Source organism: Sinocyclocheilus rhinocerous, unplaced genomic scaffold (genome assembly GCF_001515625.1).
Source record: "Sinocyclocheilus rhinocerous isolate Xijiao unplaced genomic scaffold, SAMN03320098_v1.1 scaffold1193, whole genome shotgun sequence".
In the NCBI taxonomy this organism is placed as follows: domain Eukaryota; kingdom Metazoa; phylum Chordata; class Actinopteri; order Cypriniformes; family Cyprinidae; genus Sinocyclocheilus; species Sinocyclocheilus rhinocerous.
In genome coordinates, this window is record NW_015642181.1 from 866,506 (window position 1) to 890,041 (window position 23,536).

Below are 23,536 nucleotides of genomic sequence, written 5' to 3' on the forward strand. Positions count from 1 at the left end.
TTTGGTTTATCCGTTAGAGATACTTTTCTACCAGTTTTGCCGTTGTCGAGTCCATCTAAGAAGGTTATTCTTTCGAATGTACCTCCATTCATCACCAATGACTCAATCGAGCGTTTGTTAGGACGCTATGGTAAAATAGTGGGGTCTATTAAAATGATACCTTTAGGATTAAAAAATCCAGAACTTAAACATGTGATGTCGTTTAGACGTCAGACCTTTATGATCCTGAACGCTGAATTTCAAACTTTGAATACTTCAGCGAAAACCACTTTGCTGGGTAAAGAATATACCATTTATATCAGTACTGAATCAATGAGGTGTTTTTCTTGTGGGAAGTATGGTCATACAAAACTGGTATGTTCAATGACTGATGAGGCTAGTACTAATGTGACTGAACTTAATCATTCTACAGAACAATTGCCTTTAAATAATGAAGGCGAAAAAAATCACAGTGACGGGACTGATCAGAAAATTGAAGCGCCTTCTATCTCTAAAGATCAATATACACACACACACACACACATATTAGTGTTGTCACGATACTGGAATCACTTCAATTTGAAAATATCACTTCAATACCTTGAAAATATCAATATTCAATTCCATCTTCAGTATCATGGGGAAAAACTGCCACAACATACCAAATAGCAGTTTATATACCAGAACTTTATTTATTTATTTATTTTTAAAATAAATATAAATATAACAAGGCTCTAAAACGGGTGGGCAAACTTTTTCACTCGAGGGCCACATCAAGTTTTTTGAATATAAGTGAGGGGCTGCATATATGCATGACAAATTAAGCTTTTTTTTCTTTTTCTTTTTTTTTTTTATTACCTATGAAAAGCACACTTTATTTCTCCCGCTCTCTCTCTCACACATCTTTCTGCTCCCATTCTCTCCTGCAAACGCACAGGGGGGACAAACACACACACTGAAACTTGTCAGCGCTGACCTGCGACTTTATCAGTAAAATAGTTTTGCAGCTGAGAAGCTACATGACATTTCTCAGTAGCTCTGTAGTAACGTTGCTGTTTTTGAAGAAGTTAAACTTACTGATTTGCAATTGGTAGAGATGCTGCTGACGAAAAATGATGAGAGATGCCCATGCAGTATTCTGGTAATTCACACGCACCCAATCTCTCTCCCTGAGCGTCTGAGGAGTGTGTGAGCGTCTAATCGAGTTGCGGTGTGTTTGAGTGAGTTGTTACTTTTTTCCTTTTCCTTTGGTTTGTTTAGATATTTTGGTTTAGTGTAGATTTAATTGTCGCCGATTTTATCACCCAAGGGTGGTGAAAAATGGGGACAGATTCAGATGGTTGTGCTCCTTTAACCGCTAAGCATGGGTGCAAATGTTTACCTGATGAATCGATAACAGTCGAGGACTGTCTAATTGCGATCAGTAGTGAAGTTAGTGCTCATAATATTGTGTCTGCATCAAGGATGAATAAAGCGGTTGTTGTCTTTTTGAGAGAAGTTGGTTTGGTTCAGCATTTGGTTGAATTAAGTTTATCCGTTAGAGAAAATTTTCTACCAGTTTTGCCATTGTCGAATCCATCTAAGAAGGTTATTCTTTCGAATGTACCTCCATTCATTACCAATGATTCACTTGAGTGTTTGTTAGGACGCTATGGTAAAATAGTGGGGCCATTTAAAATGATACCTTTAGGATTAAAAAATCCAGAACTCAAACATGTGATGTCGTTTAGACGTCAGACCTTCATGATCCTGAACCATCCTAAAGCATCCGCGATCGTCTTGTCTGTCTCACCTCACTCTTCTTGTCAGTCAGCTCGACTCACTCTCCTCACTGGAGAAATGAAATCTGATCTGTGATGCGACTGTCGTTCAGCACGCTGCATTGAGCAGCCGCGTTCAGTTTTTAATTGTAGTGTCTGTTCTTTTACTGATCGAGGACTGTCTAATTGCGATTAGTAGTGAAGTTGGTGCTCGTAATATTGTGTCCGCATCAAGGATGAATAAAGCGGTTGTTGTCTTTTTGAGAGAAGTTGGTTTGGTTCAGCATTTGGTTGAATTTGGTTTATCCGTTAGAGATACTTTTCTACCAGTTTTGCCGTTGTCGAGTCCATCTAAGAAGGTTATTCTTTCGAATGTACCTCCATTCATCACCAATGACTCAATCGAGCGTTTGTTAGGACGCTATGGTAAAATAGTGGGGTCTATTAAAATGATACCTTTAGGATTAAAAAATCCAGAACTTAAACATGTGATGTCGTTTAGACGTCAGACCTTTATGATCCTGAACGCTGAATTTCAAACTTTGAATACTTCAGCGAAAACCACTTTGCTGGGTAAAGAATATACCATTTATATCAGTACGGAATCAATGAGGTGTTTTACTTGTGGGAAGTATGGCCATACAAAACTGGTATGTTCAATGACCGATGAGGCTAGTACTAATGTGACTGAACTTAATCCTTCTACAGAACAATTGCCTTTAAATAATGAAGGCGAAAAAATTCACAGTGATGGGACTGATCAGAAAATTGAAGCGCCTTCTATCTCTAAAGATGGTGAGAGTGCCAATGATCCTGTAACGAACAAACACTTTGACGATGTAGTACAAACTTCCGTGGATACCGTTGTAAGTGTAAATACAGCGCGTGATGAAGTTGAGAGCGCTGTCCGGTGTTCCGGTGAAATCAGTGAATTGGAGAGATCTGTAGAGAGTGCTGAGTTTGTGAGGGTTGGTGAGGGTTGGTGATGAGTCAATAGATTCTCAGGCATCAGAACTCAGCCTGGCACAGGGGGATACTGGCGTGCTGATAGAAGGAAGTGAAGTTCAGTCTATGGATTCTGACAGTGACACTTCTGATATAGCAGAATCTCAGGGAGGTTCTGCAGGGATTTGTCACAATTTTAAATTAAAGCATCCTTATACAGTTCGCCAAATAAATGACTTAATCAAGGGAAACTTCCACTGAGCTGTCGGAGGGCAGTTGTAACATTGATTCCAAAAAAGGAGATCTTGGGTTCCTTAAAAATTGGTGACCTGTGTCACTGATCTGTGTTGATTTTAAAATTTTGTCTAAAACAATAACTAATATACTTAAAAAATATATGACAAATGTAATCCATGAAGATCAGTCATTTTGTGTCCCTAAACGTAAAATTTTTGATAATCTTTTTCTCATAAGAGACATTATTACAGTTGCACAAAGACACAGACTGGACATTGGATTCCTCTAATTAATGACTTTCTTGATGATACCTTCAATCAGCGAAGACCAAAGCTTGAAAAATCCTTCCCAGATTTACAACTTTTCATTGATTCATGTACATTGGCTATGAAAAAAGCAACAGTGGAGGAGCTTGATCAACCTAAACGTTACAGGCTCAAAAACACATGAGCACTGTTAAAAAAAAAGACTAAAAGTTTTGTTTTAGGAAATATCTATGGGATCATGATTGTCGGTCTATTTTTCTGGGTTTTTGGATTCCCTAGCATTTTTTTCCCCATGGCATTCATAAATATTGGATCTTTTAACATTAATGAATGTGGGGTTACAACAAAGATACTTGCTCTGTTTAATTATTTACAATTAAAAAAAGCAGACATTATTTTTCTTCAAGAGACTCATTCTAACTTACAGAACCAGACACAGTGGAATTGTGATTGGAAGGGAAGTGGAGTCATGGGACTAATCTTAGTGCCAGTGTTGCTATACTTTTTTCTCCATGTGTGTATAATCAACCAGTTATGTTTTAGATAATCCTGGTCGACTTTTAAGAGCAGATGTTATGGTTGAACTAATAGGGTTTTCTTCTTTTAATGTATATGCTCCAAATGTTGGACAAAAGTGTGAAATATTTTTTTTAAATTGTCTGGTGCTTTGTCACAGTGCCCACAGGATAATATTGTGGTAGTAGGAGGTGATTTTAATTGCACTATAAACCCTGATTTAGATAGAAATCATGATGAACCTCACCCAAGTTCTGCAGAAATTTTAAAAAATGTTACTGATTACCATGATTTTGTTGATTTATGGAGAGACACTTTTCCTGGAGTTAAACAGTATACCTGGTTAAAAACTAACTCAAATTCTTTGTCTGGAGCGAGACTTGACCGATTTTATGTTGCTAAGAGTAATAGTGGTAGGTTTTATAGCAGCATAATAGTACCATCTTTTTTATCTGACCACCACTATATTTCTGTAGCTGTTTCTGTCCTGTCTTCTAAAATCCATAAATCACATTGGCACTTCACCAACAGATTATAACAGGATCACTCTTTTATTCACTCTTTTAACCTTTTCTGGCAATCTGTCCAGGAGCTGAGCCCTGGGAAATCGCCTGGTCTAGATGGTCTTTCAGCGGAATTTTATCGTATTTTCTGGAATTTGATTGGGGAGGACTTGTATGCAGTCGTTCTGGAAAGTTTTAATCAAGGGAAACTTCCACTGAGCTGTCGGAGGGCAGTTGTAACATTGATTCCAAAAAAGGAGATCTTGGGTTCCTTAAAATTTGGAGACCTGTGTCACGGATCTGTGTTGATTTTAAAAATTTAAAACTAATAGACTTAAAAAATATATGACAAGTGTAATTCATGAAGATCAGTCATTTTGTGTCCCTAAACGTACAATTTTTGATAATCTTTTTCTCATAAGAGACATTATTACAGTTGCACAAAGACACAGACTGGACATTGGATTCCTTTCCTTGGATCAGGAAAAAGCTTTCGATAGGGTGGACCATCATTATTTGTTTAAGACCCTGGAAGCTTTTGGTTTTGGTACACATTTTATTTCTCTTGTCAAGCTTCTGCTTTTTTCTGTGACATTTACAGTATGCTACGGATTAATGGGTCTTTAACTAGGCTTGTTGAAGCGTTATGGTGATTTGGTTTTTCATAATGTGGCGAAGAAAACTCTCTATTCTATTTGTGTTAAATCTGTGCATGTTGGACAGTTGCAAGGAAGACCAGATACTAAATGGAGAAATACAATTTATATTCGTGAGGGAGTATATCCATCGTGGAGAGTATTATATAAACCTCCTGTATCTAAGCGATGTGGAGATCTTCAGTGGAGAGTACTCCATTGTGCTATAGCCTCAAATAGTTTAGTTTCAAAATTCAATGAGATGGTTTTACTGTGTCCATTCTGTAATGCTCATGATACTGTTTTTCACATGTTTTTTGAATGTCCAAGACTTGGTGCTTTGTTCGTAATACTTGAAAAATTGATTATAAAATTGGGGTTTTCGTACAACAATATTTTGTTTATTTTAGGATATCAATATAGAAGGTTGTGGCAACAACAATGTGTTCTTGCAAATAGCAGACCGGGTGATTGGTAGATTACAGAAATGGCGATGGCTTCTCCCGCAGCTTTCTTTTAGAGGGAGGTGCTTGATTATTAATAATTTGGCAGCCTCAATGTTGTGGCATAGAGTTACTGTTTTAAATCCTCATAAGGAATTGCTTATTATCATTCAAAAAGCTTTTGTGGATTTTTTTTTTTTGAATGGTCATCATTGGCTTATTCGTGGGATACTTTACCTTCCTGTGGCAGAGGGAGGTCAAGGACTAATACATATAGAGTGAAAAATATTAGCAATGAGATTACAAACATTGCAGAGGCTTTTGTATTGTTCTGCTCCTTTACAATGGGTTACATTTGGTTTGTCTTTATTATATTTGTGAGGGAGTATATCCGTCATGGAGAGTGTTATATAAACCTCCTGTATCTAAGCGATGTGGAGATCTTCAGTGGAGAGTACTCCATTGTGCTATAGCCTCCAATAGTTTAGTTTCAAAATTTAATGAGATGGTTTTACTGTGTCCATTCTGTAATGCTCATGATACTGTTTTTCACATGTTTTTTGAATGTCCAAGACTTGGTGCTTTGTTCGTAATACTTGAAAAATTGATTATAAAATTGGGGTTTTCGTACAACAATATTTTGTTTATTTTAGGATATCAATATAGAAGGTTGTGGCAACAACAATGTGTTCTTGCAAATGTTCTAATTAGCCAAGCTAAGCTAGCCATTTTGAAATGAAAATGTGAAATCAGTGTAAAAATGCAGGAAAGGATGTTGATATGGTAGCAATGTTTAAGTCTTTAATAGAATCCCGAGTGAACATTGAGTATACATATTATCAATATACTGATAATGTTGCTTTTTTTGAATGGAGGTGGGGAGTGAGAGAGGCACTGGTGTCTGTGAGTGAAAATGGAAGCTTAGTATTTAATTGGTAAAATGGTTTAGATTTTTTGTTAATTATTTGTAATTGTATTTTGTTAATTGTTAATAATTTTTAAACCCTTAAATTGTTTTGAATAAAAGGGGTTTTAAAAGTCAAAAGTCTCTCTCTTTCTCTCTCTCTCTCTCCCCCTCTCTTTCTCTCTGTCTCTCTCTCTCTCATAACTGCATTAGTGTGCATATTAATGCTGAAGCCTCCGTTACTAACATAGATACATACATAAAATAAAATGACATTTTGTATTCAGCAATGGGATTCTGCGTTAGAGAACACTGTAACAAGTTCTATGGATTATGATTAATTTTTGTTTGCTGTTTTGGAGTGGTAATATTATATATTAATTAGACAAGGGGGACCCAAACTTTTCTTTTACCAGTCGATATTACTGAGCACATTTTATGCTGAGGAAACAGCTGTGTGGTATTGGTGTCCCAGGTTTTCCAGAAGTAGCCCCTGTGAAGCTTACAGCTTACGCAGATGATGTAACGGTGATAATTAAGAGCACTGATGATGTTACTAAACTTATTTCTTGCTTGAATACGTTTCAGAAAGCTACGTCTGCTCGTATTAACTGGGATAAATGTGCATCTTTGTTGTTGGGAGAATGGGAGGATATAGGACCACCTTGATTGCCACAACAATGTAAATGGGCTCAGGATGGTTTTAAAGTACTTGGTGTTTTTTTTGGGACAGCCCAATACACTGAAAAGAATTGGGTGGGATTAGCAGACCGGGTGATTGGTAGATTACAGAAATGGCGATGGCTTCTCCCGCAGCTTTCTTTTAGAGGGAGGTGCTTGATTATTAATAATTTGGCAGCCTCAATGTTGTGGCATAGAGTTACTGTTTTAAATCCTCCTAAGGAATTGCTTATTACCATTCAAAAAGCTTTTGTGGATTTTTTTTTGGAATGGTCATCATTGGCTTATTCCTGGGATACTTTACCTTCCTGTGGCAGAGGGAGGTCAAGGATTAATACATATAGAGTCAAAAATATTAGCAATGAGATTACAAACATTGCAGAGGCTTTTGTATTGTTCTGCTCCTTTACAATGGGTTACATTTGGTTTGTCTTTATTAACGGACATAGGTGGAATAGGCCTTGATAAACAGTTGTTTTTAATGGAAAAGCCCTTTGAAGAAAGGGCACGGTGTCTCTTCCCTAATTTTTATTTGTCAGTTATTAAATCATGGAAATATTTACATCTTTCAAGAACAGAAGATGTGCACTATGGGATTTCAGAACCTTTGTTTTTTAATCCCCTTATAAAATTACCATCCAGTTTGTCTTGTATTATTCCACAATTTTTAAGTGCTGGGGTCAGTAAAGTGATGGATTTAAATTATTTGACACAATGTCAGTGGCGAACTGGGCTGTTGTCACGAATCCGGTCCATGAACTTCCGTCTGCTAGCCATCAGAGGTCACCCTTTCCATTTTCATTGACTCTCGCACTACACCCTGTTGCATATCACCCCGGACTACATATCCCATCTTTCATTGCACTGATTGCACACAGCTGTTTCATATCACTCACTCACTATATAACACTCACTCAAACAACCATTCTCGGCCGAGTATTGCAACAATGTGTTCTTGCAAATTTTCTAATTGGCCAAGCTAAGCTAGCCATTTTGAAATCCCATCAGTGTAAAAATGCAGGAAAGGATGTTGATATGGTAGCAATGTTTAAGTCTTTAATAGAATCCCGAGTGAACATTGAGTATACATATTATCAATATACTGATAATGTTGCTTTTTTTGAATGGAGGTGGGGTGTGAGAGAGGCACTGGTGTCTGTGAGTGAAAATGGAAGCTTAGTATTTAATTGGTAAACGGGTTTTGATTTTTTGTTAATTATTTGTAATTGTATTTTGTTAATTGTTAATAATTTTTAAACCCTTAAATTGTTTTGAATAAAAGGGGTTTTAAAAGTCAAAAGTCTCTCTCTTTCTCTCTCTCTCTCTCCCCCTCTCTTTCTCTCTGTCTCTCTCTCTCTCATAACTGCATTAGTGTGCATATTAATGCTGAAGCCTCCGTTACTAACATAGATACATACATAAAATAAAATGACATTTTGTATTCAGCAATGGGATTCTGCGTTAGAGAACACTGTAACAAGTTCTATGGATTATGATTAATTTTTGTTTGCTGTTTTGGAGTGGTAATATTATATATTAATTAGACAAGGGGGACCCAAACTTTTCTTTTACCAGTCGATATTACTGAGCACATTTTAATTCTGATTGGAAATAGGCCTACCAGATACATAACTGTTGTATACTGCACTGCAGGCTATCGCGCCATCTATTGGAATTTGCTGATATTGTTTAAAATTAGTCATTTTGGACTAACTGCCTCACGGGCCAGATGAAAGTACCCGGCAGATCGTAGTTTGCCCCCTCTGCTCTAAAACATGACGATGATGTTTATTTTTACATTAATGAAAGCTTCTTGAGTTGGTAAAGCACTGGAGAAAATCTTATAATTTGCATATGTTTACTTCAAATTTCTTTAGAGATAAGTATTATTTTTTCGTATTTTTACACAAAGGGTAAAAATATTTTAGGGTATATACCGTATTTTAGGGTGGTGTGAGCATTATGGAACGCTAAAATAAAGTCTAAATATGCCTCACAGAAGTAATATAACGTTCCAGGAAATCCATAATATGGAAATCTAGCTATCCAGCTATTGCTGTAAAAAAAAAAAATAGTATTGAAAACAAAAGAGTACTGAAACCATTTTAAAGTGATTTTAAAATGATACCTTATAAGAATTGTCTCTTAAGAATTATTTGCTCATTAATTGGACTGCTATTTGTGTCATTCACCGCAAATTAAATTTATCAGCATCCAAGTGACTTTGTGCAACCCACTTTGCCCCACTTAATTTATATATATACATATATATCACTTAATCTGTTTTATATTTGTCTTAACAGGATGCACATCCCAATGTTAATAGAACTATTAATAATGCTTTCATATTTAATTTGCAAAGATTTTTTCCCCCAGATTTTTTCCACAAATCTGATCAGTTTACTGTTTAGCTTAAACGTGTCAATCAATTATATAATGATGGCTGTGATATATATTACATAATATTAATGTAATACATTATACAATATATTACTTTAACTATTTAAACAGAAGAGAAGAAAACAAAACAAAACAAAACATGTAAACTATCAGCAAATATTTGGTCTAAGATTCTGGTATGCACATTTATGCGTGTGCACATTTAAGCATTAATCAGACTCATTACTAATACATTCTCTTAATTTGTCTCATGTCATTAAGAAGCAGAGCATTGTGGGTAAACAGCTGTTATTGTCATTCAGAGTGCATATGTGGGGCAGGACAGGGTGAAAGGCTCCACTGGTGGTTAGCTCTGTAATGCCCTCTCAGGTTCAGCAGCTCCGTCTGCATGCAGGAGAGGAAGAGTCTGTCCGTGTAACCCTGGAAAGGAAGAGAGAAATAGTGCTGAAGAACAGAAACAGAGAGAGAGAGAGTCAGAGACAGAGAAAGGGACTTTAATGAGTCTCTGTAATGGGTGTCCCAGTAAACAGGCTCTGGCTACTGTTATCTCCAGGCTAATGATGTCTGCCGCGCTATTCAATTAGGACATGAACAAGGTCACTAACAGCTCAGGCCTTAAAGAGTTTAATGCCGCCCTCGCCACTAGACTTCCACTCCATTAGTCTGTGTTGAGTCCAATAAAAACATCACCTGCGAGAACACAGGGCACAGCCGCATGCTACTTTCAACTCTATTTGCATGCATTCTGCTTTTAAGTTCAAATGCTTTGTGTCTACTGACAGTCTGCTTGTTGTGATTCCTATATTTTGGCGGCATCTGTATGAACAAGAGATGTAATGTTCTCTGCTCTGGTTTATTGAGTTTATTGTCTGTTATTCACATCTGATTCATCGTTAGTTTGAAATAGCTCCTGTCACGCTCGTGTTGATGTTTCATGCGAAGGAACTTCCATTCATTTATCAAATTTGTTTAATTTATAGCTAGTGCCAAATATTTAGCAAGAAAATGTGCTGTTTTAGGCTTAATATCAATTTATTTGTCTCGCATTTGGAAAATAGTTCTTTTTTTACATTAGTGTTTCTCAGCGGGGCTGTTCAGAGAGCATCGGGGGGCGCTGGAAGTGTGTGTTCTTGGGGGGCGTTTGGATAAGGCGAGTGTACACTAAAGATGAGCTGAAACTTGCAAAAGAAAATGGTCTGCCACTTCCTAACACTCTCTACAGTGGATTCATCAAAGCGCACTTTCTATTTTTCTGTCAACTTGTCGGTAGCGCAAGCGCATGAGTGCATCAGAAATAGAACGCGGCATCCGTTTACTGTAGCACTCGCTCTCAGTTACTGAACGACTGATTATAACTCGATCTATGTGCTTTGACGCATCGTGTTGCATCATTTGCACCTGGTGTAGTTGTGTTAGTTAGTGTTAGATGCTAGTTTACACCAATACTATTACTTCTAGAATAGACGGTGTATCATTTCCATAGCATCGACTCTTTACATAAGAGTTCGCTCAGCTTTCTGTAGCGCAGCTGCCGAACTTCCCGTGAAAACAACAGCAAGCATTTGACACAATGAAGCGTGACATGCTTTTTCTTGTTTAGAAATATTAATATGAATGCTTTTTGTTTGCTGATTGGCTGCGGTTGGTTTGAATGCCAAATTTCAAAACAGCTTAGGCTATTCAGCGCTCATAAATATAGCCTAAATTATATTAATGTGGCTTTTTTTTGCTCTTTGGGAAACTATTGATAATGATATTTCAAGTCCAGTCAAATCAAATATGTAATGAATGCCATGTGTCATTCAATTACATATATTTTTTTAAATATACATGGGCTAATAATCAGTCAGTAAGATTTTTAAATAGTTTTGAAACAAATCTCTTCTGCTCAGTAAGGTTGAAAGTTGCATTTATTATTATTAGAACTCTCAGCCTGTTCTGTTTCGGCCAAGGAGGCCGTCTATGAACTCACTGCTTGTCCTGTTCCGGCCAAGGAGGCCGCCTATGAACTCTCTGTCTATCCTGTCATGGCTAAGGAGACCGTTTGCGAACTCCTTGTTCGTCCTGTCACAGCTATAGAGGCCGTCTGCGAGCTCCCTGCTCGTCCTGTCACGGCTATAGAGGCCGTTTGTGAACTCCCTGCTCATCCTGTCACGGCAATGGAGGTGTTCAGAGAGCATCGGGGGGCGCTGGAAGTGTGTGTTCTTGGGGGGCGTTTGGATAAGGCGAGTGTACACTAAAGATGAGCTGAAACTTGCAAAAGAAAATGGTCTGCCACTTCCTAACACTCTCTACAGTGGATTCATCAAAGCGCACTTTCTATTTTTCTGTCAACTTGTCGGTAGCGCAAGCGCATGAGTGCATCAGAAATAGAACGCGGCATCCGTTTACTGTAGCACTCGCTCTCAGTTACTGAACGACTGATTATAACTCGATCTATGTGCTTTGACGCATCGTGTTGCATCATTTGCACCTGGTGTAGTTGTGTTAGTTAGTGTTAGATGCTAGTTTACACCAATACTATTACTTCTAGAATAGACGGTGTATCATTTCCATAGCATCGACTCTTTACATAAGAGTTCGCTCAGCTTTCTGTAGCGCAGCTGCCGAACTTCCCGTGAAAACAACAGCAAGCATTTGACACAATGAAGCGTGACATGCTTTTTCTTGTTTAGAAATATTAATATGAATGCTTTTTGTTTGCTGATTGGCTGCGGTTGGTTTGAATGCCAAATTTCAAAACAGCTTAGGCTATTCAGCGCTCATAAATATAGCCTAAATTATATTAATGTGGCTTTTTTTTCCTCTTTGGGAAACTATTGATAATGATATTTCAAGTCCAGTCAAATCAAATATGTAATGAATGCCATGTGTCATTCAATTACATATATTTTTTTAAATATACATGGGCTAATAATCAGTCAGTAAGATTTTTAAATAGTTTTGAAACCAATCTCTTCTGCTCAGTAAGGTTGAAAGTTGCATTTATTATTATTATTATTACAGCTGGCACACCACACTGACAAAAAAGCAAGATTTGAAATGTAATGGACTATAACAAAGTTATAAATGAGGACAGCACTAAAATAGTAACTATTTTGAAAATGAGTTTTCTTTGAAGTATTTGTAAGCAAACTTTGAAATATTCTCACAAAGTCATGAAATATAGTAAGAAGGGTTTACATTTCTTCCATTTGCTTGTGTAAATGTGATATTTACCCACCAAAATTACCATGTCCACTATGTTAGAAACAAAGGAAATTATATCAATGTATTCTCAAAAAACTGGGTATTTTCTAAAACTAAGGGAAAAGTATTTTTTTTTTTTTCACTGAAAGCTAAAACATCCAAACATATGACAGCAGTAAAAATTGTGTACAAGAGTTCCAGGAACGGAAGAACAAACTAAATTATCTTCTGTAAAAATGCCCCTGTGGATACAGTATATTCTAAACAGGAATTTTTTATCAAGTCTCTTTAAATTTGGAATTTGGTACTGTAAATATAATAACAGTCCTCATTATAAGCACAACATAATAATCAAGTTTAATATTCAGTGAAGACATTTAGACTATGTTTTATTTGATGGGAGGCAGTGAGGGACCTGACTAATGGGTAGGGGGGCGCTTGCCCAAAAAAGATTGAGAACCACTGCTCTACATAGTTTTTACAACACATGGACCAAATACAAAAGATGTATGCATTTTCTGGCCTTTATAAATTAAAACGCCCTCAGGCTTTTCAGAGCCTTATACTTTATTTAACAAATAAATCTTCCAGCATTGCTGGAAAAAAAAAATATCAACACAACCAAAATTTGGGGTCAGTAAAATTGTTTTTATTATATTGAAATAAATGAATACTTTTATTCGGCAAGGATGCATTAAATTGCTCAAAAGTGACAGTAAAGACATTTGTAATGTTACAAAATTTAAAATAAATGCTGTTCTTTTGAACTTTTTATTCATCAAATAATCCTAGAAAAAAAACGTATCATGTTTACTACAAACATATTAAGCAACAAAACAGCCTTCAACATTGATAATAAAAAGAACAAGTTTCTTGAGAAGCCAATCAACATATATTTCTGAAGGATAATGTGACAATAAAAACTGGAGTAATGGCTGTTAAAAACAGCTTTCAATGACATTTTATTTATTTTTTATTTTTTTACAGTTATTAAAATTTGTAATTTTTCACATAATTACTCATTTGACTGTATTTCTTATCAAATAAATGCAGCCTAATTGAGCATAAGATACTTCTTCTTATGAGATAAATCTGACCATCCCCAAACAACTGTATGTCACACTAATGGCGCTTTTCCACTGCATGGTACGGCACGGTACGGCTACACATGGACCAAATACAAAAGATGTATGCATTTTCTGGCCTTTATAAATTAAAACGCCCTCAGGCTTTTCAGAGCCTTATACTTTATTTAACAAATAAATCTTCCAGCATTGCTGGAAAAAAAATATATCAACACAACCAAAATTTGGGGTCAGTAAAATTGTTTTTATTATATTGAAATAAATGAATACTTTTATTCGGCAAGGATGCATTAAATTGCTCAAAAGTGACAGTAAAGACATTTGTAATGTTACAAAATTTAAAATAAATGCTGTTCTTTTGAACTTTTTATTCATCAAATAATCCTAGAAAAAAAACTTATCATGTTTACTACAAACATATTAAGCAACAAAACAGCCTTCAACATTGATAATAAAAAGAACAAGTTTCTTGAGAAGCCAATCAACATATATTTCTGAAGGATAATGTGACAATAAAAACTGGAGTAATGGCTGTTAAAAACAGCTTTCAATGACATTTTATTTATTTTTATTTTTTTTTACAGTTATTAAAATTTGTAATTTTTCACATAATTACTCATTTGACTGTATTTCTTATCAAATAAATGCAGCCTAATTGAGCATAAGATACTTCTTCTTATGAGATAAATCTGACCATCCCCAAACAACTGTATGTCACACTAATGGCGCTTTTCCACTGCATGGTATGGCACGGTACGGCTCGGTACGGTTCACTTTTGGGGGGTTTTCCACTGGGTACAGTACCTGGTACCTGATACTTTTTTTAGTACCACCTCTGTTGAGGTTCCAAGTGAACCGTACCGTTACCAAAACGTGACGTGTAAACTCTGCTGATCACGGATTGGCCGGAGAGAATCGTCACTACCTGCGTCACTGAACTTGCGACACAAACACAACAGAACCGCTAGATTTAAATCAGCACAGCCAGCGAAGGATCGAACGCAACTGTTTTGAATGAAAAAGTTTTTCAGGAGTCGCGGCAATAGAGGTGGTGCAACTATAACGACATGTGAATAATCCCGCCCACTCTAAAGCGATGACACAGAGATGGTGGCAGAAATTGTTTTAGGCCAACAGCAATTTCCCAGGAGGTGCTGTTCACTGACACACAACTGTCTTGACTAACCTCCCATTTGCATTCATCGACTCACATGCATTCTCTCTCTTTGTCCGTCTCTTTCTTTAGGAGCTGGTGGGAAGTAACCCTCCGCAGAGGAACTGGAAGGGAATAGCGATTGCACTGCTTGTTATTCTGGTCATCTGCTCTCTGATCGTCACCTCTGTCATTCTGCTGACTCCAGGTACGCAGCCTGGGAGCAAAGGGCCCGGGGCCATGAGCCTCACACACACACACACACACACACACACGTGCAGGTATAATGCTGTAAACAAACCAGCATGTTTCAAGTGTCTACATACAGGTGCACAATCCTATTACAGACACAGCCTCTCATGTCACCACATCCTGCCAGAACACCTTGAATGTTTTCCAGAACATCTTTTCTTGTACTTAGAAATTTAAATTGGGACAAGTTTTCACATATGTGACACAACCACACAAACAAAATGAACACTTAGAAGGGTTCTAGTGAAGTGTAATAGCAGGCTTCAAACTGCAACTAAATTTGTTGCAAATGTGCCAAAAAATGAATGTGTCCCAAAATAATTTAAAATGTAGTCACTATTGGCCACAGCCAGGAAAAACTGTTACAGATTTGTTTTATTGTTGTTACTTGGCATATGAGATCCAATTGTTACACTGTATCAACTTTTTTAGGGAGGCATGTTGAAACCATAATCAGTACACCATTTTTTCCCCCAAACAAGCATTATTGATACAAAACAGAACAATATTTATATGACACAAATACAATCAGGATCATTAGAGTGACAGAATTTGATTGGAACTAATTTATAACTAAAACACACTCTAGTGTACACTACAGTTCAAAAGTTTCAGGTCCGTTAGATGTTATTATGATTTTCTAAACATCTCCAAGGCTGCATTTATTTGATCAGAAACAGAAATATTGTGAAATAATATTACAATTTGATTTAATTTAATTATATTCTCTACTTACTAAATATATTTTAAAATGTAATTTATTCCTGTGATGGCAAAGCTGAATTTTCAAAAGCCATTACTCCAGTCTTCAGTGTCACATGATCCTTTAGAAATCATTTAGATGGTCAAGAAACATGTCTTATTATCAGTGTTAAAAACAGCATCTTAATACTTTTGTAAAAACTCAATAAATCAGGATTTTTGATGAATAGAAAGTTAGAACATAAAAAATAAAAATCTCTTTACTGTCACTTTTGATAATTTTTAATGCATCATTGCTGAATAAAAGTATTAAATTCTATCAATATATGGTGACACTTTATGCACTGTTGACATGCTACTAAATGAGTACTGATAACTAGTATAGCCTCAACATATATATATATATATATATATATATACTATATATATGTAAATATGCTTAAATTATTACTTAATTTAATAAATACTTAAATTATTGTGGTCTGTATACTAAACATATCTCCATCATAGCACACACAGCAGTGACTTGTTTAAAGGTGAGGAAGCAAGTTATGTCCTCATTGAACTCATTGAACTGAAATGCTTCTGCAAAACCATCGTTGAACCATTGTGTGATCCTGCATTTTTTTTCCCTCATTTAAATTGTCATTTGGGTACTAAATGTTCCAACTTTTAGAAGCCAGTGGTAGCCGCATTGAGTCAAATGCAGATTATGCCTTTGAATGCAGAAAAAATATCACAGTACGGTATATCAGATCTGCCTTTTTTTTTTTTCCCCATAAGAATCGAATGTTAGTAAAGTTCCAGTCAGACTCACAGTGTTTTTGTGTCCTTGTTACAGTGTAATTACACAATTAATAATATACTGTAAGTATCAGGCATCAAGTTGCTTGTAATTATGCATAATGTACTGTTTATTATTATAGTACATACATGTAACATGTAAAACAAATACACTGTAAAGTGTTACCAAAATTGCTTAGTGTCTACATACAGGTGCACAATCCTATTACAGACACAGCCTCTCATGTCACCACATCCTGCCAGAACACCTTGAATGTTTTCCAGAACATCTTTTCTTGTACTTAGAAATTTAAATTGGGACAAGTTTTCACATATGTGACACAACCACACAAACAAAATGAACACTTAGAAGGGTTCTAGTGAAGTGTAATAGCAGGCTTCAAACTGCAACTAAATTTGTTGCAAATGTGCCAAAAAATGAATGTGTCCCAAAATAATTTAAAATGTAGTCACTATTGGCCACAGCCAGGAAAAACTGTTACAGATTTGTTTTATTGTTGTTACTTGGCATATGAGATCCAATTGTTACACTGTATCAACTTTTTTAGGGAGGCATGTTGAAACCATAATCAGTACACCATTTTTTCCCCCAAACAAGCATTATTGATACAAAACAGAACAATATTTATATGACACAAATACAATCAGGATCATTAGAGTGACAGAATTTGATTGGAACTAATTTATAACTAAAACACACTCTAGTGTACACTACAGTTCAAAAGTTTCAGGTCCGTTAGATGTTATTATGATTTTCTAAACATCTCCAAGGCTGCATTTATTTGATCAGAAACAGAAATATTGTGAAATAATATTACAATTTGATTTAATTTAATTATATTCTCTACTTACTAAATATATTTTAAAATGTAATTTATTCCTGTGATGGCAAAGCTGAATTTTCAAAAGCCATTACTCCAGTCTTCAGTGTCACATGATCCTTTAGAAATCAGTTAGATGGTCAAGAAACATGTCTTATTATCAGTGTTAAAAACAGCATCTTAATACTTTTGTAAAAACTCAATAAATCAGGATTTTTGATGAATAGGAAGTTAGAACATAAAAAATAAAAATCTCTTTACTGTCACTTTTGATAATTTTTAATGCATCATTGCTGAATAAAAGTATTAAATTCTATCAATATATGGTGACACTTTATGCACTGTTGACATGCTACTAAATGAGTACTGATAACTAGTAGAGCCTCAACAGATGGACTATCAAAATAAAGTGTTACCATATTTTTTCATGTATTCCTGGTTCAAGTGTGACAAATGTAACAAAGTCTCATACCATAATGATCAACGCTCGATTTTTAAAAAATCTTTAAAAATGAGTTTTGGGTCAAAATGACCCGAGGGACGGATAAGGGTTAAGCGTAAATGAGCGACCGTGTCTAAAGTGCTTGACAAAAAGTTAATAGTTCTGAGAGAGTCAATAGTTCTGAACTTCTGAACTTCATATTTCTTTAGATATAATCAATATGAAACAGTAAAACTGTTCCAGGTAATGAGTTCCAGGCTTTCCACATCCACATGTGCATAAGCATTAATTACACAGTATTATATAGTTTAAAACTGCAAAAACTATACTGAAAAGTGTCTATGTATATTTTATTCATCAATATCTTCTGTGCATATTAATGTTATTTGTTTCTGTTCCTCCTTCCTTATTCAAGAAGAAAGATGACAGTTCAAGCTGAATGAGAAAAGACAACAATGATATAGCCTTTAGGAATCATTCATTAAATGCCCAACATTTCTAATTTTTGCCATAAAAACTGCAGTAGTTGCATGGTCTTCAGTGACCACAAAAAAAAATAAATAAATCAACAAATCAACATGATGATGATACATTAAGATTTTTATCTCAGCAATTTTTCAAATAATAGCCCTTACTAACATAACAAATTGAAACACTGAAACATTGAAATATTTGTTTGTTCATTAATGTCTAATTTACTTAATAATTTATTTTAAGAAAAATAAATAAATAAAAATTATTTTAATCTATTATAACTGTTCAGTTCTAATATATGATTGTATATGACACTGAATATGAAGTAAACACTACAGTCTTTGCCTCTGAAGAACAGATCACCTTGCAAAGCAAAGACATATATGCAATTGTTCACAGTCCAGAGTTGGAGACAATGATGGATTATGAGGATCCAGATTTGGGCCAACCCCAAAACATATGGTTCATGTTTATATACCCGTTCAATGCTGCCAGGAGTGATTTGTGAGGCATCACAGGAGTGGCCATTGTTTATCGCCTCCACAGCCAGCTTAAAATTGACAGCTTTTAGAAAAAAATACATACTGTATAAAACAGTCAATGGATATAATGCATTGGTATACTGTATATTGCATACTTTTCTGCAAACAAAATATGAATAAAATTCTTACCCTTGACACTGGTAGCCTCTTTATGTAGTCTTTTATTGTGAAGTCTCGAGTCATGAACACTGGCTGATTAATATATGCAATCTGAATAAACAGCTGCTTTAAAGAGGTGAAAATAAGAAAATGTAAATAATTATCTTGTTATGATTTACAAGACAAAAAGCAGGAAGATGCTTCTGTTACCCTTTGTTTTATGTGTTGGCCATACCCCTTGCATATGACGTCCTCCTGCTAGATATCAAATGAATTGCCATCTATATATATATATATATATATATATACTATATATATGTAAATATGCTTAAATTATTACTTAATTTAATAAATACTTAAATTATTGTGGTCTGTATACTAAACATATCTCCATCATAGCACACACAGCAGTGACTTGTTTAAAGGTGAGGAAGCAAGTTATGTCCTCATTGAACTCATTGAACTGAAATGCTTCTGCAAAACCATCGTTGAACCATTGTGTGATCCTGCATTTTTTTTCCCTCATTTAAATTGTCATTTGGGTACTAAATGTTCCAACTTTTAGAAGCCAGTGGTAGCCGCATTGAGTCAAATGCAGATTATGCCTTTGAATGCAGAAAAAATATCACAGTACGGTATATCAGATCTGCCTTTTTTTTTTTTCCCCATAAGAATCGAATGTTAGTAAAGTTCCAGTCAGACTCACAGTGTTTTTGTGTCCTTGTTACAGTGTAATTACACAATTAATAATATACTGTAAGTATCAGGCATCAAGTTGCTTGTAATTATGCATAATGTACTGTTTATTATTATAGTACATACATGTAACATGTAAAACAAATACACTGTAAAGTGTTACCAAAATTGCTTCTTAGTTCCACAGCCAAAAATCAGCTAGTTATGTTGTAGTTTTGTTCTCTGCCATTGAAACAGCACCAAAAGAAGCAATCAATCTATGTACAGAATGGGATTAAGCTCTCACTAGAGGAGGATCTACCATGTTTAACTGCAGTGCGTACGTGGCCAGTGAAGCCTGCTACTGGGCAATATAAAACTCTGTTTTCCCTTGCTCTCAGAAAGCCATTAAAATCTCCCAGCCGTGCTTTAATTAGTGTGCTGTGAATGCTGGTTTGCCTACATTAAGCTAGCAGGTTCCATCTTTGAGAAACTAATTGAGAAGTTTTGTCTGTTTCCATACATTTACATTTTTCTCTAATAATAAGCTTAGTGTAAAGTCTTCTAATGGGAGGCACAGATTGAGATGTGTCACCCTGTTTGATTTGTTTTGTTGTTTTTTGTCTGTGAGCTTGAGAGCATGTTTGTTTGTGTGTGTGTGACTAGGTGTCCATTTGGACACCTAGTCTGGCTGCAGTCCTTTACTTCACATCTGTGCTCTATCTTAACTGGAGCAGGGGACAGTTCAAGCAGTCGGGCTAACAGAGGAAGAGAGAATGAGCACAATTCATACAGACTGAGCAGGTGGTGTCTCTAGCTTGAGTCCTGACACCTCTCCAAAACTGCGGGACGGGACATATAGGACAGCATCGGAAATATCTCTGCAGACTGTTGCATGTCTGTAAAACAGGTAACTTATATAAGGGCACCTGATTTATCCAGGAAAGGCACATTGCAAATAATCCTATTCTTGAAGTCAACATGACGTATCATTCGCAACACATTTCACTTCTACAGTGTGACATTTCAGAGTGAAACAGGATGTTTAATGAGAAAACATGTAGGGTGGGATTTATTCATCAGGAATTGATTGGATTATGAGAGTTGGTCTCTATATGACAGGTTTTCATGTTGAAAAAAAATTTTTTTTTCTCTTTTAATTCATGTGAATTAATACTCATACCTAATCATTAAAACATGGTCAATTATAATATAAATGGACACATTAAATTGATCAAAAGTTATAGTGAATGTAGCAGGGCATATGGTCGGAAAGGGGAAACAACTCGAAGATGTAACTGACTACGCCACCCTGTCGACAGTGAAATCTAAATCTAAAAAAGGGCACACAGGAGCTTCCCTTCAAAAAGAATGGCCTGAGATGTGGATACCAAAATACAAAACTTTATTTTAACAATCAAGGACTAAATTTAAAATCATTGAGGTGGCTTTCACACTGGGGTTGTTTGCTGTGGTTCGAACCCGAGTGCCATTGTTCCCGGCACCCCCTCTCTGCGTTGGTCTGGTTTCACACTCTCTTGATTCTGTCGAAAGCCGGTGCATTTGCAGTCATCTTACGTCATCACAAACATGCACAACGTATGATAGAAAACAGAACGTGGGTCAATATTGTGTTTTTTTATTAATTTGGTGCTATTATGCGCAGCAGAGTAAACGACATATGGGTTTACTGTATGTGAGGTGCATGTAGACGGCTATTTTTGAGGAGACGGCTATTTTGAGGAGACAGCGGATTACCATTCATTTGTCGCTCTGATTGCACGCGAATACACTGCAGGCACACTCTCGCTCAAATCCAAGGTAAATCAGCAACACTATCATCACTTAGATGTGTTTTATTGAAGAAAATACATAGTAATCACCTAAAACGCATGTGCAGTTTACTTCCTGAACAAGTGTGCACCCGAGTACGTGTTGCTTTTATATTCATGTGAACCGCGCCACAGTTCGAGTGCAATCGAACTCAGACCACCTCCTTCAGGTAGTCTCAGGTTCGGTACCCCGGTGCGCACCCGCGTTTGACAGCTTTCACACTAGCCAAATGTACAGAACTCTGACGTCAATCGAACCCGGGTGCGCACCAAACGTGCCAGTGTGAAAGTGCCCTAACGGACTGTGGGACCAGGGCTGGAACAAACATGAAAAACACTAAATAAACACAGAGGCTTACCAATGGCAGGTAAGCTAGTCAATGAGCACAAGGCTCCTATATCACAAAAATCTTACCACCTAGTGCACAGGTCACACCACACATGTACACACACACACACACACACACACACCCCTGTGTAAGTCTTTTGTTGAACCACCTTTTGCTTTAATTACAGCCTTTAGTATTTTGGGATTTGTCTCTACTAACTTTGCACATCTAGACTTTGCAATATTTGCCCACTCTTCTTGGCAGAACTGCTCAATCAAAGTTAAATTTGATGGTGACTGTTTGCAGGGGCGTAGCAGCCATTTTAAAAGTGGGGGGGACAGCTGTCAGGTGATGTGACCCTCAACGGCCAAACAAATTATGTACATAATGTACAAAGTACATTCATGTTCACATAATAAATTCTATATAGAATACTAATTGGCGTGTATTAGAGCACCCTAATGGCAATTTTGGGAATATGCCATGATAGCTTACAGGAAGCAAGACAGCTTACAGAGACCTATTTTTTGTCATATCTTTTACACATTTTTTTACTATGTTAGCTGACAATATCATGAACCAATAATTCATAAATATCATTAAGTGTTTTGTCTTGTCATAAAAAGTATTTTAAAATATTTTAAGAGACTTAATGACGCCTTCACAGTCACACAGTCCTCTCTTTGGGACTATTTTACATTTTACTGTTAAATAAACAGTAAAATGGGGGGGGTGCATGCTTATCACAGAAGAGGTATATTCCATTCATTGTATATTTGTATAGATTTTTAAAATGTATTTTTAAATAGAACTGGAATATCCAAAGTTTGCTAGGTTTATGGCTTCAAATCTTTGTTCAGTCTATAAGAATCCCATTGCCAAGAAAAACCTGGACATATGATTTTTTAAATTGTGATTCCCAGACCTTAAAAAGCCATGTGGATTTGTAGTTATGCTAAGCCTTAAAATAATTTAGAAACAGCTAATCTAAAAATTGCCTTTTTTTAAATGTCATCTCTATAAAATTATTTTTAGATCCTTATCTGGTATTTATAAACAATCCACGGAAATTCATTGGTTGTATTATTGGTCGTGTGGAACCCTGTTAGTAACAAATAAATGAGACATCATTGGGCACAACTGTGTATTCTGTTCTTAGTTATGTTCAAATTCACATTTATCCATTTTCCTATATATCATAAAGAAAAATATACTGCGGTTGGCCATTTAACATCAGACAGACAGCCCTTTCCTGTCAGCTGTTGTCCAGAATAATCTGCAGAATGGACCAGACTATAGTCCACTAGCCAATGTAAGACTTCTTTAGTTTGTCTCAAAAAGTTTATTTCTGATGTTTGCTCTTTTGCAGTCTTCCCATTTAGGACATACAAAACTGCTCATCTTGACAGCAAAGTGAAACAAATCAGATATTGCTTTTTCTGCATCTTCCTATGCATATAAAATGAGTCATATGCTAGACGAAAGCACTCTGTGATCATATCTGATGTGCAGAATTATGACTAAATAAATCAGGTTAGTGCTGGCATCAGCTGTAAATGCACAAAGTCCATTTTAATAATGAAACATTCAATTCGTCTAAAGCAGAGCCTGGAGGGATGCCTGATTGTGTTTATTTCCATGTCCTGGCTTTTTTTTTCCCCCTCCTCTGCGGCACTGGAGAATTGCACCTGGCCCACGCATGAACCTCGCACGCGTACACGAGTCAAAGTGACAGCGTAATATTAGTCGGGGCGAGATGAAGTGCGCGTGAGTTGATAGATTCTTCCCCGCTTTCTCTGTCAAACACACTGAATACATTCTGGTGTTCATTCTCACCTTATGGGACTGTCATTTAATGCAAAGCTCTG

The 23,536-nt window shown here is 36.1% G+C and overlaps 1 protein-coding gene across 1 annotated transcript in view; it reads left to right on the plus strand.

Annotated features, from left to right (window-relative positions):
* Positions 1-23,536, plus strand: part of LOC107755713 (dipeptidyl aminopeptidase-like protein 6) — a 187,809-nt gene that overhangs the window by 72,545 nt on the left and 91,728 nt on the right. The window contains exon 2 of the mRNA XM_016572597.1: positions 14,790-14,904. Within this exon, the coding sequence (XP_016428083.1) occupies positions 14,790-14,904 (115 nt within the window). The remainder of the gene's footprint in view (positions 1-14,789; positions 14,905-23,536) is intronic.